The 14,359-nt window shown below is 40.8% G+C and overlaps 1 protein-coding gene across 2 annotated transcripts in view; it reads right to left on the bottom strand.

Moving 5' to 3' along the window:
- The window catches only part of CACHD1 (cache domain containing 1), a 218,978-nt gene that overhangs the window by 77,620 nt on the left and 126,999 nt on the right, over positions 1–14,359 (bottom strand). For both annotated transcript variants that reach the window (XM_060089904.1, XM_060089905.1), the window contains exon 4: positions 2,836–2,942. In XM_060089904.1, the coding sequence (XP_059945887.1) occupies positions 2,836–2,942 (107 nt within the window). The remainder of the gene's footprint in view (positions 1–2,835; positions 2,943–14,359) is intronic.

The following is a 14,359-nucleotide window of genomic DNA, read 5'->3' as shown; positions in this document are numbered from 1 at the left end:
AAGGGCATGTCCCCAAGTTCCTGACATCACGTCGGTCGTTATGGGCATCTCCACATGCCCTCTCTTTCTTCCCTTCTCTCATTAAGAATGAATGCCCTGTGCTTCTACATCCTCTACTTGGAATCCCACCATCTCTTGCCTAATCAAGGAAAAGACTCCAGCAATTGTCGCTTTTCACTCCTTACTTTTCTCTACTGGATCCTTCCCTTTGGCACATGACCTTGCCATAATTTCTCTCAATTTAAAAATATTCCCTTGGGGCTTCCCTGGTGGTGCAGTGGATAAGAATCCGCCTGCCAATGCAGGGGACACACGTTCGAGCCCTGGTCCAGGAAGATCCCACGTGCCGCGGAGCAACTAAGCGCGTGCACAACTGCTGAGCCTGCGCTCTAGAGCCCACGAGCCACGACTACTGAAGCCTGCGTGCCTAGAGCCCGTGCTCCACAGCAAGGGAAGCCACTGCAGCGAGAAGCCCGCGCACCGCGACGAAGAGTAGCCCCTGCTTGCTGCAACTAGAGGAAGCCCGCGCGCAGCAACAAAGACCCAACACAGCCAAAAATAAATAAATAATAAATAAATTTGTTTATTTATAAAAAAAATAAAAATATTCTCTTGACTCCATGTGGCCCTCCAGCTTCCCTTTCAGCAGACCTTCGGAGTTCACGTACTTATTGTCCCCATCTCCTTTCCTGCATTCTTAAGAGCTTGAACCAATAAGTATTAGCCTTTCATTCTATTCTACTGTCCCACCGAACAACCCTCGTCAAGTTCACCAATAACCTCTATATTGCTAAATTCAATGGTCAGTTTTCTTAGCCCTCATCTTAGTGGGCCAACTTAGCACAGCTGATCTCTCCCTCCTTCTTGAAACACTTTCCTCATTTGGCCTCAGGGCGATGGCTCTCCTGTTTCTCCCACCAGACTGACTGCCATCTCAGATTTTGCGACTGCTTCCTTCTCGTGTCAGTGACCTCTAAGTGGTCAAGTGTCCCAAGACTCAGTCCACGGACCTCTTCTCTTTTTTATTCATAGCCACTTGCTATATTATGATCTTATTGAGTCTCATGATTTGCGTACTACCTATACATGATGAATCTCATTTATAAACCTCCAGTCTGGTCCATTCTCTGGACTCTAGACTTGTACATCCCACTGTCTATGAGACATTTTCACTTAGATAACTAACTTAACTTTTCTCAAACTGAAAAGTTGATTCCATGCGTCCCACACAAACCTGCTCTTCCTCCACTTCCCCATCACAATCAATGGCAACTCTGTCCTTCTCGTTGATAAGGTTGGATACCTTGGAAGTCCTTCCCGACTCTTCTCTTATTCTCACATATCCTATGCTGGGCACAGCTGAGGGAAAGAGGGCAAGTACTAAATCTGACAGTCAAAAGACTCAAGTTCCAGCTCTGTGCCTTGTTCCAGCTTTGGAATCCCCCATAATTCATTTTCTCCGCCTATTCCAGGTCCTTCTCTACTCTCTTCAGTTATTTTTCATGAAAAATATTTTCACTGAGCTTCCTTTCTAGTAGTAAGTAAACCCTACCTGCTCCAGAAGGCCTCAAGATTCTCTGACCAATTTTTTTGAAAATGACTGAATTCATTATATATTGGTCTAGGCGATAAGTGCCTGGCAGATTTAGGTCAGGTCATTTAGATAGCAGCTATAGTTTTATTATCCTTAAGCAATATAAAGCTTACAGTTCTTTCTTTCCAGACCTAATAGATTATCTGGTTTGTGTATACAATGCCCAAAGGCTACAATTCTTCCCCTGAACCAATACTGGTTGGGCCTCTCAAAGTAAATATTCTGGCCCTCTGGCTTTTCTCTTGGCTTTTACATGTCTCCAGGAGGCCTGGAATCTGGGAAATACGTTCTTCATGTTTAAGGGTTAAATCCTTTATCTCTCTAGTAATGAGGGAAGTCTTAGGACCCTCCTGAGACTCAGATTATTCCTTGGTAAAATTCTAGGATTGAGGCTGATGATTTCTAAAGGCACTTCAGCTTTTAAAAGGTGAAGCCTTTAGGTTCTGAGGCCCATCACTCAACAAGTGTACATAACAAGACAAACAGAGTGAGAAATGTAGACTGGAACTCCAGGGCAAGAAAGCAGAGACATGGTGTCACTTTGAAGCTATACATAACCACGTGTACAGGTGCCTTAGTAGTTATTACTACTGCATATGACTGGGTTCTAACAAGAACAGGAAGAAAGTTCAACCTCAACATACAGTCAGTTGTCCATATCCACAGATGCAAAACTCGCAGATACGAAGCGCCAACTGTAATCATTATGCCTCACCATTTTATATAAGGGACTTGAGTATCTGTAGATTTTGGTATCCTTGGGGGCTCCTTGGAACCAAGTGCCTGCAGATACTGAGGGACGACTGTATAGCAACATGGCACTGTTCAGTAGTAGAAAAGCTCCTTCATCATTCTTCAATCTCACCTCCCAAATGAAAAATTATAGATAGGGAATACAAATGAATTCAACACTTCCTAAGTACAGAGACAAATGGGTCTCTCAAATAACCTTTAAAATAACAAATGTAAAACTGCTAACAAATGAGATAATGGATTAAAGAATCTAGCAAATCACATGGCATACTCCACATATGTAGATGTGTAGTAAATGCTCAATACAGGTCCACTCGATTTTCTTCTTCCTTTCCTTCTTTTGAGTGTCAACTTGCTAGAAAGAAATACCTGATTTTAAGTACATATTTTTTCTTCAAAACTTAAAGAAAATCGCTAAAGCAATAATTTTATTCAACTTGAATGTGGTAGAATATAGTTCACCTTTGTAAAACCAAGAGATTACTGACCTGAATTTAAGTCTCGTCCTGGATTGAAGGCCCGGCTATTAACAGTAGTAGACAGTCGATCACAACTAATTGTTCTAGATACATTGGTATTAAAGTTCCCATCAAATCTGAAACAATAGAAGAGAATTAGCAGTATTTATTTGGTGGTTATTCAATCCAGAAAACTAACCAACAAAAGTAATACTTCATACTGTGTACAAAATAGGTCAGCTCATAAACAGTAAAACTGCAATTTAAGTATTTTTTAAAAATCACTTCAGAGCAGTGTGGGTGAAACCAACATCTGCATCTAGAAGGTTTTAGAAATCAAGATCAATTCTAAGGAGATTAAAAAAAAATCCTTCAAGCCAACTTTTCCCCCAATGAACTTGATTCAGGTACTATTGATAAAATCATACAGAAAATAGATTTGACAAAATTCAGACTAGAATGACAAAAATTCAGACTTGAGCTCTGATGTGATATGTGAAACAATTCTTTAAATTATCCTGTCTGAAAACCAATGACCAAGAACAAAAATAGACAGTAGTGAAGGAGAAAGAATGGCTGTGGAGTAGGAAAGATCTAGATTTGAATCCTTGCTTTGTCACTATTAAATGTGTGAACTTGCACAAATTGTGCAATTTGTCTGAGCCCCAGGTTTCCTATCTGAAGAAAAAAAAAAGAAATAATAAAATATTTTCCAAAGCTGTCAAAAAGATTGTAAATAATGTACCACAGTTCCTCTCATGATAAATGACACAGAGCTTGCACCTTCCAGGTTGTAATATAGATGAGGCCAAGGTCTTTCTTGATTTCCAGTGGGAGTGCAATGCTGGTACTAGAGCTAGAACAATGCTAGTGCTCTGGCTAGTAGCTGATCAATAAACACTAGTGTAATCAGTGACTCATTTGCCAGGGCAAACAACAATCTACAAGAAAATAATAGGAAAATGTACCGACTCATTTATATATAGTCACTAAGACTATTTTCAAGTGAATTTAATCCAGAAGTAACGAAAGAGAAAAATCTTGAACTCTTGATCTCTAAAAAATCTTGATCTCTAAATAAGCTATTTGGGATTTCAGATACTGAGAAGATTCATTAAGTTTCTAAGAGTTACCTGCAAATAAAAGCAATCTGAAGTTAGATTTTTAAAAACTTGTGTTAAAATGTGTATCTTAGATGATAAATGTCATTAATGAAATTCCATTAACGCAGGTAGAGAAGCTCTATAACCCTGGAGAAACACTCCTAAAAATCAAGGTCCATGTGATTATTCACATGAATATTGATTTTCTGGATCTTATATAAGAACTACTAAAATGAACTGATTGCATAAGCAAAGGGGCTAGGTATTCCAAGGGTGTGCTGGGTTCCAAAGCAAAAGTTCAACAGTTTTGTTTTGATATATATCATCTCAAAGGAGGTGGCGTTTTAAGGGATTTGAAGAGACTCTTTAGTCCAGCCTCTCATGCAGTACACAATTATATCAACATTGTCAACTGTGCTTCCAAGGACACAATTGCTTCACCAGCGGGGTCACTCTTCCTTGGACCTGCTCCAGTTTGTCTAGACGAGAAGATTGCTGCCTCAAAAGCCACAGATGGAGAGAAAAGAGGAGATTAATACATCAGCAGCTGCCAGTGTGCATAAGCAACATAATCTCACTGTCCCTCTCTTGTTTTAGCATTTAACATCTGTGAAGCAAGAGTAGCATTAGACAAGGAACTCACTTGCTCTCCATGTACTAGACAGCCACATTAAACCTATTCCATCACATACTTTTTAATAAAAGACAGATAATATTTAGGCTTTGTGGGCTACAAGGTCTCTGTCACAGCTACTAAACTCTGTCATTGTGGTGTGAAAGCAACCAAAGAGAATTTACAGAAGAATAAGTGTGGTTGTGTTCCAGTAAAACTCAATTTTCAAAAATAGGTGGTGTGCCAGACTGGTTTCACCACTCCTGATCTAGACCAGGGCAGTCCTAGAGAATTCTCTGAGATAATGAAAAAGTGTTATTTTTGCACTGTCCAATATGGCAGCCACATGTGGCTACTGAGCATTTGAAATGTGGTTAATGTAATAGAGATTAAATTTTCAATTTTGCTTAATCTTAATTTAAATGTAAACAGTCACCGAATAGTGGCCACCATATTGGACAATGCAAGTCTAGAAAGTTCTCCTGATTATCTGCCTAATTATCCTTCAAGTCTTTGTTCACTTATCACTTCCCCAGAAAGGTCTATTCTGATTGTGGGTGACTTCCTAGTCTATGTCAAGTGTTTCCATCTTCTCTCAAAGCAAGTGTCATAATTTTTAATTTATGGCTCCATTTGCATATGCTTTTAAAAATAAATTTATTTATTTATTTTTGGCTGCATTGGGTCTTCGTTGCTGCACGCGGGCTTTCTCTAGTTGCAGTGAGCAGGGGCTGCTCTTTGTGGTGCGCCGGCTTCCCATTGCAGTGGCTTCTCTTGTTGCAGAACACGGGCTCTAGGTGTGTGGGCTTCAGTAGTTGTGGCTCATGGGCTCTAGAGCGCAGGCTCAATAGTTGTGACGCATGGGCTTAGTTGCTCTGTGGCATGTGGGATCTTCCTGGACCAGGGCTTGAACCCATGTCCCCTGCACTGGCAGGCAGATTCTTAACCACTGCGCCACCAGGGAAGTCCCTGTGTGTTTTTAATGGGTGGATTTTTATAGATCAGGCTATATGAACAGACAAGAGCCCCTTGAGAGCAGACCCCACGTCTTGTTGGTTTTATTCACCACTGTGCATACATAACACTTAGCATTGTTCTTGTCAAAAGCAGGCACTCATATTAACTGATCTTCTATGAACATCCATCGTGACAGTGCTTAGCCCTATTCTGGGCTTCCTCAGAAGCCTCCAGAGGTCCAACAAGTGAGGATCATGACTCAGATAAATGGTTCCTAATTACTGAAAGTCTAGCCATATCAGAATCACCTGGAAGCATGTTGGAATGCAGATTCCTGGGATCCACCCTAGAAGAGTTTGATTTAGTGAGTCTGGGGTAGGGCCCTGGAATCTGACTTTGACAGTCTCTCCAGGGATGAGAAGCCCTCCAATCCTGTCATGCAGATTCCTTTAGAAATAAGGCAGTAGAATGGCTTTCCACGTGAGCACAGGTACTTCTCTGTATGCCTCCAAGAGACCAAGGACAGAGGATCTTTCAATTTGAATCAAGAGAGCAGAGTAATTCTTAGGTATGCCCGAAACTCACATCTGGACTTTGCAATACAAATTACAAACTTTTTTTAGACCTACCTATCTCACAGTTGAGGAAAGTGACACCAAGGAACACATAGCAAATCAGGGACCTAAGAGAGACTTGACCTTATCACCCAGCTCTCTGTCCAAGGATGAGCCACGCACCACACTGCTTCATTTAAGTGACAAATAAGGAAGAACTTGTTAAAGGGGTCAGGCAACTCAAGAGAGTTACTGACAACTTCTCCCAGAAGAAGTGTAAGCTCGAAGAGAGCCCCGTTCTCCCTGGGTGGAGGCTCCACAGCCAGGACCTGGGCCATCAGCCCTACCCCTGGAGAAGGCTGAAGTCCAGCACCGAGCACATACAGACTCCCCAGGCCATTGTGAAATAAGAGTTCGCTCCTGGGACCAGAGAGACCAGGGAACTATTTTATAGGTTGTTTTTCTTTTTGTACTGTATTGTTATAAAAACATTTTTATAACAATAAAACTGAAAGTAACACATTAATAAGAGTAGGTACTCAGTAAACATTTGTCAGTCATAAAAAGGTTTCACAATATAGTGATGGTCATCAATAATCTGCCCAACTTTCTCTTCCCACTGTCTCCCAACCTATAGCTCTAACCAGACCAGTCCCTCAATACATGTTTTTTCTGTTGGGTCCGAACTGTGATGCTCTCTGGTGTTCACTGTGCCCATTCTACAAAGCCCCCAGTTCTTCTCATCTTCCTTCCAGGAAGTCCTCGTCGGCCCCAGCCTGTGAGGAGCCCTCTCTCCTCTAAAGTGACTAGTGCCACTCTGCATCTTAATTCATGCTTGTGTGTCTTTTCCCTAATTTTTTAATATTGTTTTGTAATCAGGCTTAGCATAATGTCAACGCAGTTGATGTCTGACAGATACAGACTGATTGGTTTTAGATTCTGCGTATATCAGCAAAATACTAATTAATAAAAATTCTAACATAAGATTTATTACAAATAATGAGAAAATTATCTTACTTATTTTGCCTTCCCCATATACTAAATAAAGGTGAAGTGAGGGGAGATGCCAAGATATTTTGTTATGGAAGCCTTATTGTCTAAACCCTACCATGTAGCACTTGAACTCCCAATTCTCTCTAAAACCTTGAGAAGTTCTTAGTTCTGCCAATGGATTGTAAGTTCCTTGAGGATTTATATTTCTCTCTCAGGTTTAGTGCATTCCTGGGAATGTATAGTTCTCCATAAGTTTTCTTATTGGTGGCTGACTAATGTGGAAGGGCAGAGAGCTAAGTCACTGGAAAGCTCTGTATATTTTATTAAATCACATTCATTGAACATCTACGATGAACAAGGAACTGCCACCCCGGCAAAGCATGGTCAGGAGCATGGCCTCAGAGGTACACAGACCTGGACTGGAGTTTGGGTTTAAATTGCTTATTGCTGTCTAACTCTTGCATAGAACTTACATTTTCTAAGCCTCCATTTTTCTCATCTACAATATGGTGATAAAAATAGTACCTATTTCATAATCAGAAAGCAGCTTGTAAGAGCCTAGTACATAGTAAACATTTAATCAATAATAATAACTAGTAATGGATGTATTAGTAATGATAACAGTTAACAGCTACCGTGTTGTGTGTGTGTGTATATATACATATACATATATATAATATCAAGAATATTCCAAGTGTTGTACATGGATTAACTCGTCTAATCTTCACAAGCCCAAGGGAAATATTATTATTATCTCCATTTGAAGACCAAGAAACTGAGGCACAGAACTGTTAAATTAAGAAGCTCAAGATTCATAGCTGGGAAGTAACAGAACCAAGATTTGAACATATATTCAAGCTCTCATTCACAATGAATACATTACACTGTATCTCAATAAATCGATCAATAAATCATCATTAACATTATCTAACAGCTGAAGTAGAATTCAATTCTCTCAAAGGAAAGGATTAATCTGAAAGCTTGTGGGGCTTAGGGGAAATCTTTGCTTTTTACTTAATAGGAAATGACAGTAGCTAAGCATAAGGGTTCACAATGGATAGCTACAGAGAAAGTTCTCTAGGGACAAAGATGAGGCAGCAAAGGAAGACGAAGAAGATATTAAAGGCAGAGCACGGGCTCTAGGCGTGTGGGCTTCAGTAGTTGTGGCTCGCAGGCCCAGTAGTTGTGGCTATTAATTGTAGATAACTTAGATTTTTAAAATGTTTACCACTGGCATAGCTTTGGAATTGGCCATTTTGGGGTTACTTTTTATTATTTCACTCCAGAAAAGCCTCAAGCTCCCTTCCCATTCACCACTAAAATCTGAGAGGTTTCAGGGCAGCAGTGGTAGCTAGAAGTTCCACGTGAACAGGAGAGCGAGCATGTCCATTCTCTGCATAGAGAAGAGATACAGCAGACCTGGGGCCAGCTCATAGCAATTTTCTCCTCTTCCTGGTACCAACTTTCTCCTCTGAGAGAAGGACCCTAGCATTCTGGTAATCTGACAACCTTAAACAAATGGCTTATGTACAAGAAAGATAAGATAGAACTAAGAAAAGACCAAGAAAGAGGAAATTTCACCAAATTCTGAAAAATTCTCACATGGGACAATAAAATCCAGGTTCTGAATAACATAATGGACAACAGACACAACTTAAGCTTTACTGTAAATGTGAGCGAGGCGTAAAACTGAAACACGGCTCAGGGAAGCCCCAGCTGATGCGGTGCAAACACACAGCCTTCCAGAGATCGAACCTGATCCAAAAATAACACGGAAAATACCTGAAGATGCTATTTTTCTGAAGGAATCCACAAAACAATCCTGATGTTTGAGAATTAAATAACCACTTTGCAGGAGAACCTCATCCAGAGGGGCAATTTGACCTATTGTCTAGCTGGCTCACAGACCTTTGGATTCTGAAAGTTTACTAGCAAAGGATGAAACAGATTGTTACCTTGTTTCAAGAACTGGATTTAATCCTTGCTTCCTGGGTAACCCCCACATAGTGAATACTGGTGGTTTTAAATTAATTTATTCCTATTAAATCCCCACATTCTGATATTGAAAGGATTCAGGGACATGACAATCATTCTCCTTCCTCCTGCTTCTTGCTCCATGGAGTTCTTTAAGTGGCAACAGTCTCAATGTCCTGAGTTCCCCCGCATGTGGGGAGCACCCACTCCAAAACCGAGTTAACGTGAAATGCCGAGAAATAAACCTCACTCTGCTTCTATGGCTGCCGACACTGCTGATGTGCAGGCAGGTAAGGAAGCAGGTGTCAACAGGGGGCTTAAGAGATATAGGAGCGTGGTGTGTCCAGAGCTGGTGAGTCAGCTGGGAGAAGTAATTACGTGAGCAAAACCTCTGTGATGATCTCTCTACCTTCTACTCACTCACACTCAGTAATGCTTGTTTCTCTTCTGGACTCCAAACACAGCACTAAAACTCGCTTAGCCATCCTCCGGGCACCAGACAAACAGTTGCTTTGCCGAAGACAGCACATTTTATGCCCATATGCCTTTTAGAAAAATGATTTCTAAAAAGAAACATGCTATTTACCCTGATTTGGAGACTGAGAAATGTGAAGTTCATTCTTATAATCCATTATAAAAAGATGTCAGTTACTCTTAAGGGTTAACTAAGAGATTTTTCACTGAGAAATATATTAGCTGTCAGTCACATTAATAAAACTTCAGGTTTATGGAAAGGTCAAGAACTGGTAAAATTATAGATCTTCCTATAAAATAAGCAGGCAATTCAACTTATCTTTATATCTGTCCTTTAAAAGAGTAATAAGAGAACAATCCTATATAAATCTCCTGTAGACTCTCACTCTAAAAAGGGGAGATGGTGGATTATGACTGCTTTCTGTATTCATTTTCATAAGATAAAACCAGTGCCTGAAAATTAGTTTCAAGAGAAATAACTCCATCTTTCCTACCCCTTCAAGTTAAAAAAAGAAAAAACTTCCTTCTGGATTTACTTTCATGAACAACTGATCGAAACTTCATCCCAAGGGAGAAAACAGAACTGTGACTCCCACTTTGATCTCTTCCCCATGGAGAAATTCACTCCCTGCCTGGCTTGCAAGATGTTCATTTGATTGACGTTTGCTCTGATGTGCAAACTGCTTTGAACTTCAGACATTTAATTCCCATCAGGCTGCAGTCATTTTTATTCTCCTTCAACAGGATTTACAAGCAGGAGATCAGCAAATGTAGAAGGTAAAATAAATTTGCAGAAGCTTTGAATCTCACATCAAAACAGTGTTCAAGTGAGCTCCAATTGGATTTCATTCAGCCTCGATTCACAGTGTAAATCAACTTTTCAGTGGAGTCCCAGTTTAAAAAGAAAAAGATATAAAGGAGAGAGACACATACACCAGTTGGGGTTTACTTCCTGAAATCTCTTTCTTGGTCTTTGTTTAAATTTCCTTTGGAAGGTGATTTGCCAGGCAAATCACTTAAAACCCTGGGTTTTCTTCAACATTTGCAGCGAAGCTGCTCAATTTATCACATAGCACACAAAAACCACACCCACAGTGTGGGTTCCAAGGGCGCTGGTGAAATGCGGTATTGTTCATGGGCACATTTTAAAGGTAATAATTTAAAAAGCAAATCCCTGTGGATATCTCAGAAGAGCAAGGCTTACAGTGATAGTTGAGTCCATAAACAAAGCCAATATGATGACAGCTAATGGAGTAGGGGATATTTTTTACTTGTCTGTTGTTTTTAATCACTGCTAGAGATAGGTGCAAACGGTTTTTAAAACAAAAAACCAAAAAACACCACATATACACACCATTTCTTGTGGAAGCAAAATCTGGTATCAGATCAGAAGCTGGTGTGGAACAAATGCTGTGAGACTTCAGGTGGAGCTCCCAGCACAAGGCAGTCCCTTGCTGCTGGTGTCACTGATCTACCAAGTTCCATTTTAAGAGCAGCACACATTTTTCTGGGAAGCAAAGAAGGCAAACCCCTCGACCAGTAGCTCCAGGAGCCTTTAAAAGGAGATCTGGACACCAAAAAACATCCTAGTAACGGCCCAACAGTGCCTGGTTTACTCAGATATGACAGGGAGACATTTCACTTCACCTCCATTCAACCAGGTTCCTGCTCATTCTTTCTGGGAAGTGTCTGCTCTCCAAATATTTGAGCAACACCAGTTGAAAAGAATTAAACAAGAACCCCCTTATCTTCCACTTAACCACCCATGAGAATAACGTTAAGCAAAGAAAGAGCTAAGGTAAAAATCAAACATCTACACTGGCAAATATTTAAACTCTGTTTGAATGGTGGGGGAAGAGGTAAGAATGGGATCACTTCAAAAAGGAACTCTCACATTTATAAAGAAAATGATACCCGACACCCAGCCCCAACTGAGTTTACTTATTCAAACACCTAAATTAATGGGCAAGCTGAAAAGCTGTCAAATAATGTGTAATCATGTTCCAAGAAATGGTTTTTCCTTCCATCTCTGCAGAGATTGGAGAGATAAGTCACATTCTTTCTGTTCTTATCAGTAATAAGGATTAAATCTGCAGGGTTCAGCAACCCAGCCAGAGTGGAAACAAGGCTGGTTTCAAATGCCCTTGGAAGGTAAGGCTTGAGAGCAATCAAGTGTCTCCCTCTCTGTGAGAGTCTAAGTGTCATACAAACCAGCCATATTTCTTTTTTACCATTCTCACTGCCCCCCTCCCCGCCCCCCTGCCCAAAGCAGATCACTGAGAGGAGGCCCTGCTGTTATCTGGTTTTTGCTTCTAGATTCCACTTAACCTGCCTTCTCACACAACCTTGGGAAATGGCACAGGTGTGACATCTGGGGGAATTGGAAATGGATCCACAACCACATTAAACATTTATCCTTTAACTTCCTCGTCACCAGGTTGGGACAGCGATGCGTGAAGAAGAAAGAAAGAAAGGTATCTGAAAAAATAAGAGAAAACAGGCAGGTGGACAGAGGCCGGGTGGGATCCACAGGCTCCTTTTGTGCCATTCTGTAGCCCCCTGTCCATCTTACCACTTGACCTCTAGCAAGGACTTCATACATTTACAGTTATTTATTTATATACTTTCTCCCTTGCTAGGAAGCTGTAAAGAGAGAGATCCTTTCCCATGTTTATCTCTAGAGCCTAGCCCAGAGTCTGCCTGTGAAGAGTAAAATTTTAGCAAATGCTGAATGACAAAATGCAGAAAACCGAAGAGGCTTGAGGCTTGCCAGGACTGGAGACCAGAGCTTGTAAATTCGTGTGTTTTCTTCCTGCACATACACTGGGTACTTAGTAAATAGCAGACAACTGTGAGTGGTATGACACAGACACCAAAGAGAAGCACTAAGAACCTCAGTTAGCAGATGACCTTGGAGATGAACTGGTTCATTCAATCTCTCAGGCACATTCGTGAAGGAGAGAGACAAGGCCTATCCAAATCTCCCTGTTCTGTAGAAGGAACATGAAACGTAAGATGTGGAATACTTATGGTTAATGTGTCCTCAAAAGGAATTACTGACCCAATATTCAAAAGTTAATAAAGCTACGAGTCTGAAGATAGCTGGGTCCATCATCTTACCAGACCAATCGAGTCTCCAAGAAAGATTAAGAGACATGGGATTTTTAAATCTTGACCTTCTTTTGGAACACTTTGATATTTTTGCACAATAAAACACATGAAAACCTCAAGGGAAGTCCTCCGCTATAATAGGGTCTATTTCTTAAAGTTGGCAAAGACTACTTGGTAGTTTCTTTTAGAGACTAGCTAGCTAGATAGGGAGCAAGCAAGAAGGAAAACCGCAAGACCACTGCTCCCTAAAATCCATAAAAGGCCACTGGTGAAAATCAGTATTCTAAGCAGTGTGGCAGGTCTCCTGTCCTTCCTTCAGTGCAGGTCACACAAGAAAAATCTAGAAAGCAGGATTGTCAGCAGACCCAAATGCATATGTTTTCTGCTATGAGGGTGCTCATCAATATACCTAAAGATATATTTATATCTTTATAAATACCACACACACACACACACGGAAATGACACAGACTACTGCAGTAACATGGTTTTAAGACTGAGAGCCAAACTAACCAGACTGTGGGAGCTTTATATTCAGCCAATTTAGAAACTTCAGAGGGTCATACAATAGCCTCAAGTGAAATTCTAAGAAGGAATACATAGTTCAGCATTTCAATTGGCAGATAAGCCATTCCGATTTTACCACTGGTCAAACTATTTTACCATTAAAAGAAAAAATGATTTGGAATCAGCAAACCTGGGTTCCACACCCAGCTCCCCTGAGTCCTGACACAATCCCTCTGAGCCTACTTCCTCATGTGCAAAATGCAGGAGGAGGGGGATTGTACCCAACTGGACTGAGAGGATCATAGGAAGAAGGTAATATAAGTAAAATAATGTTTACGGAAGAAAGTATTTTACTGAAGCATAAACATATGTAACTCTTTTACGTAAGTTAGATATTGTAACTGAGTAGGCCTTCTGAAATGTAAGGTGTTCTACAAAACCTTTGCTGAATTTTGAGCTCAACGCAAGTCCTTCTGCTACCAATATCCATAAAGACTGTATCTGTAACATTTCGCCGGCCTGCAGGTAATAATAATTTTTAAGTGGACTGGAGATGAAATTGTGAGATAAGGCAGGGAGAACACTTGAAAGACTGAGATTCACCTTTCGGTACCGTGAGGGCAAAAACACAAAACACATCTTCCTGTGGAAGGAACAGGACCTGTGATAAAATTAAACTCAGTGGTCAAGAGCCACACTTGTCACTTTATTTGACCTTGTGTTACCCAAAGAAAAATAGAACAAGAGTCATTAGTGCAAAAGCACCTGGCTAAGTCACAGTGCTTTGTTTCTCATAAGAACAGTAATAATAAGAAATAAAATGTATATAGGGTTAAACAATTTTTATCATTTTTTTTCACGTGCACCACCTTGAAATAGGGCTGGAAAAAATAGGATTTGCCCACATGTGGGTCAGCTGTTATGCCTAGAAACATCATTTTATACAAAACTCAAGTGTGCATCAGCACAGCATTAAAACTATACCTTTCCACTATGCCCTCTCTCCTGAACTGCCATGCATCTAACATAGTTGGGGGGGGTGAAAACATCTGTGGGATGAAAGTAAAGTGATGCTACAGGCTGAAAACTCAACTGCTGGGCTTCCCTGGTGGGGCAGTGGTCAAGAATCCACCTGCCAATGCAGGGGACGTGGGTTCGATCCCTGGTCCGGGAAGATCCCACATGCCACAGAGCAACTAAGCCCGTGTGTCACAACTACTGAGCCTGCACTCTACAGCCCGCGAGCCACAACTACTGAAGCCAATGCGC

Source organism: Mesoplodon densirostris, chromosome 2, assembly GCF_025265405.1.
Source record: "Mesoplodon densirostris isolate mMesDen1 chromosome 2, mMesDen1 primary haplotype, whole genome shotgun sequence".
Lineage (NCBI taxonomy): Eukaryota > Metazoa > Chordata > Mammalia > Artiodactyla > Ziphiidae > Mesoplodon > Mesoplodon densirostris.
Note: the sequence above shows the minus strand (reverse complement) of the source record. Positions and strands in the feature narration are given on the sequence as shown.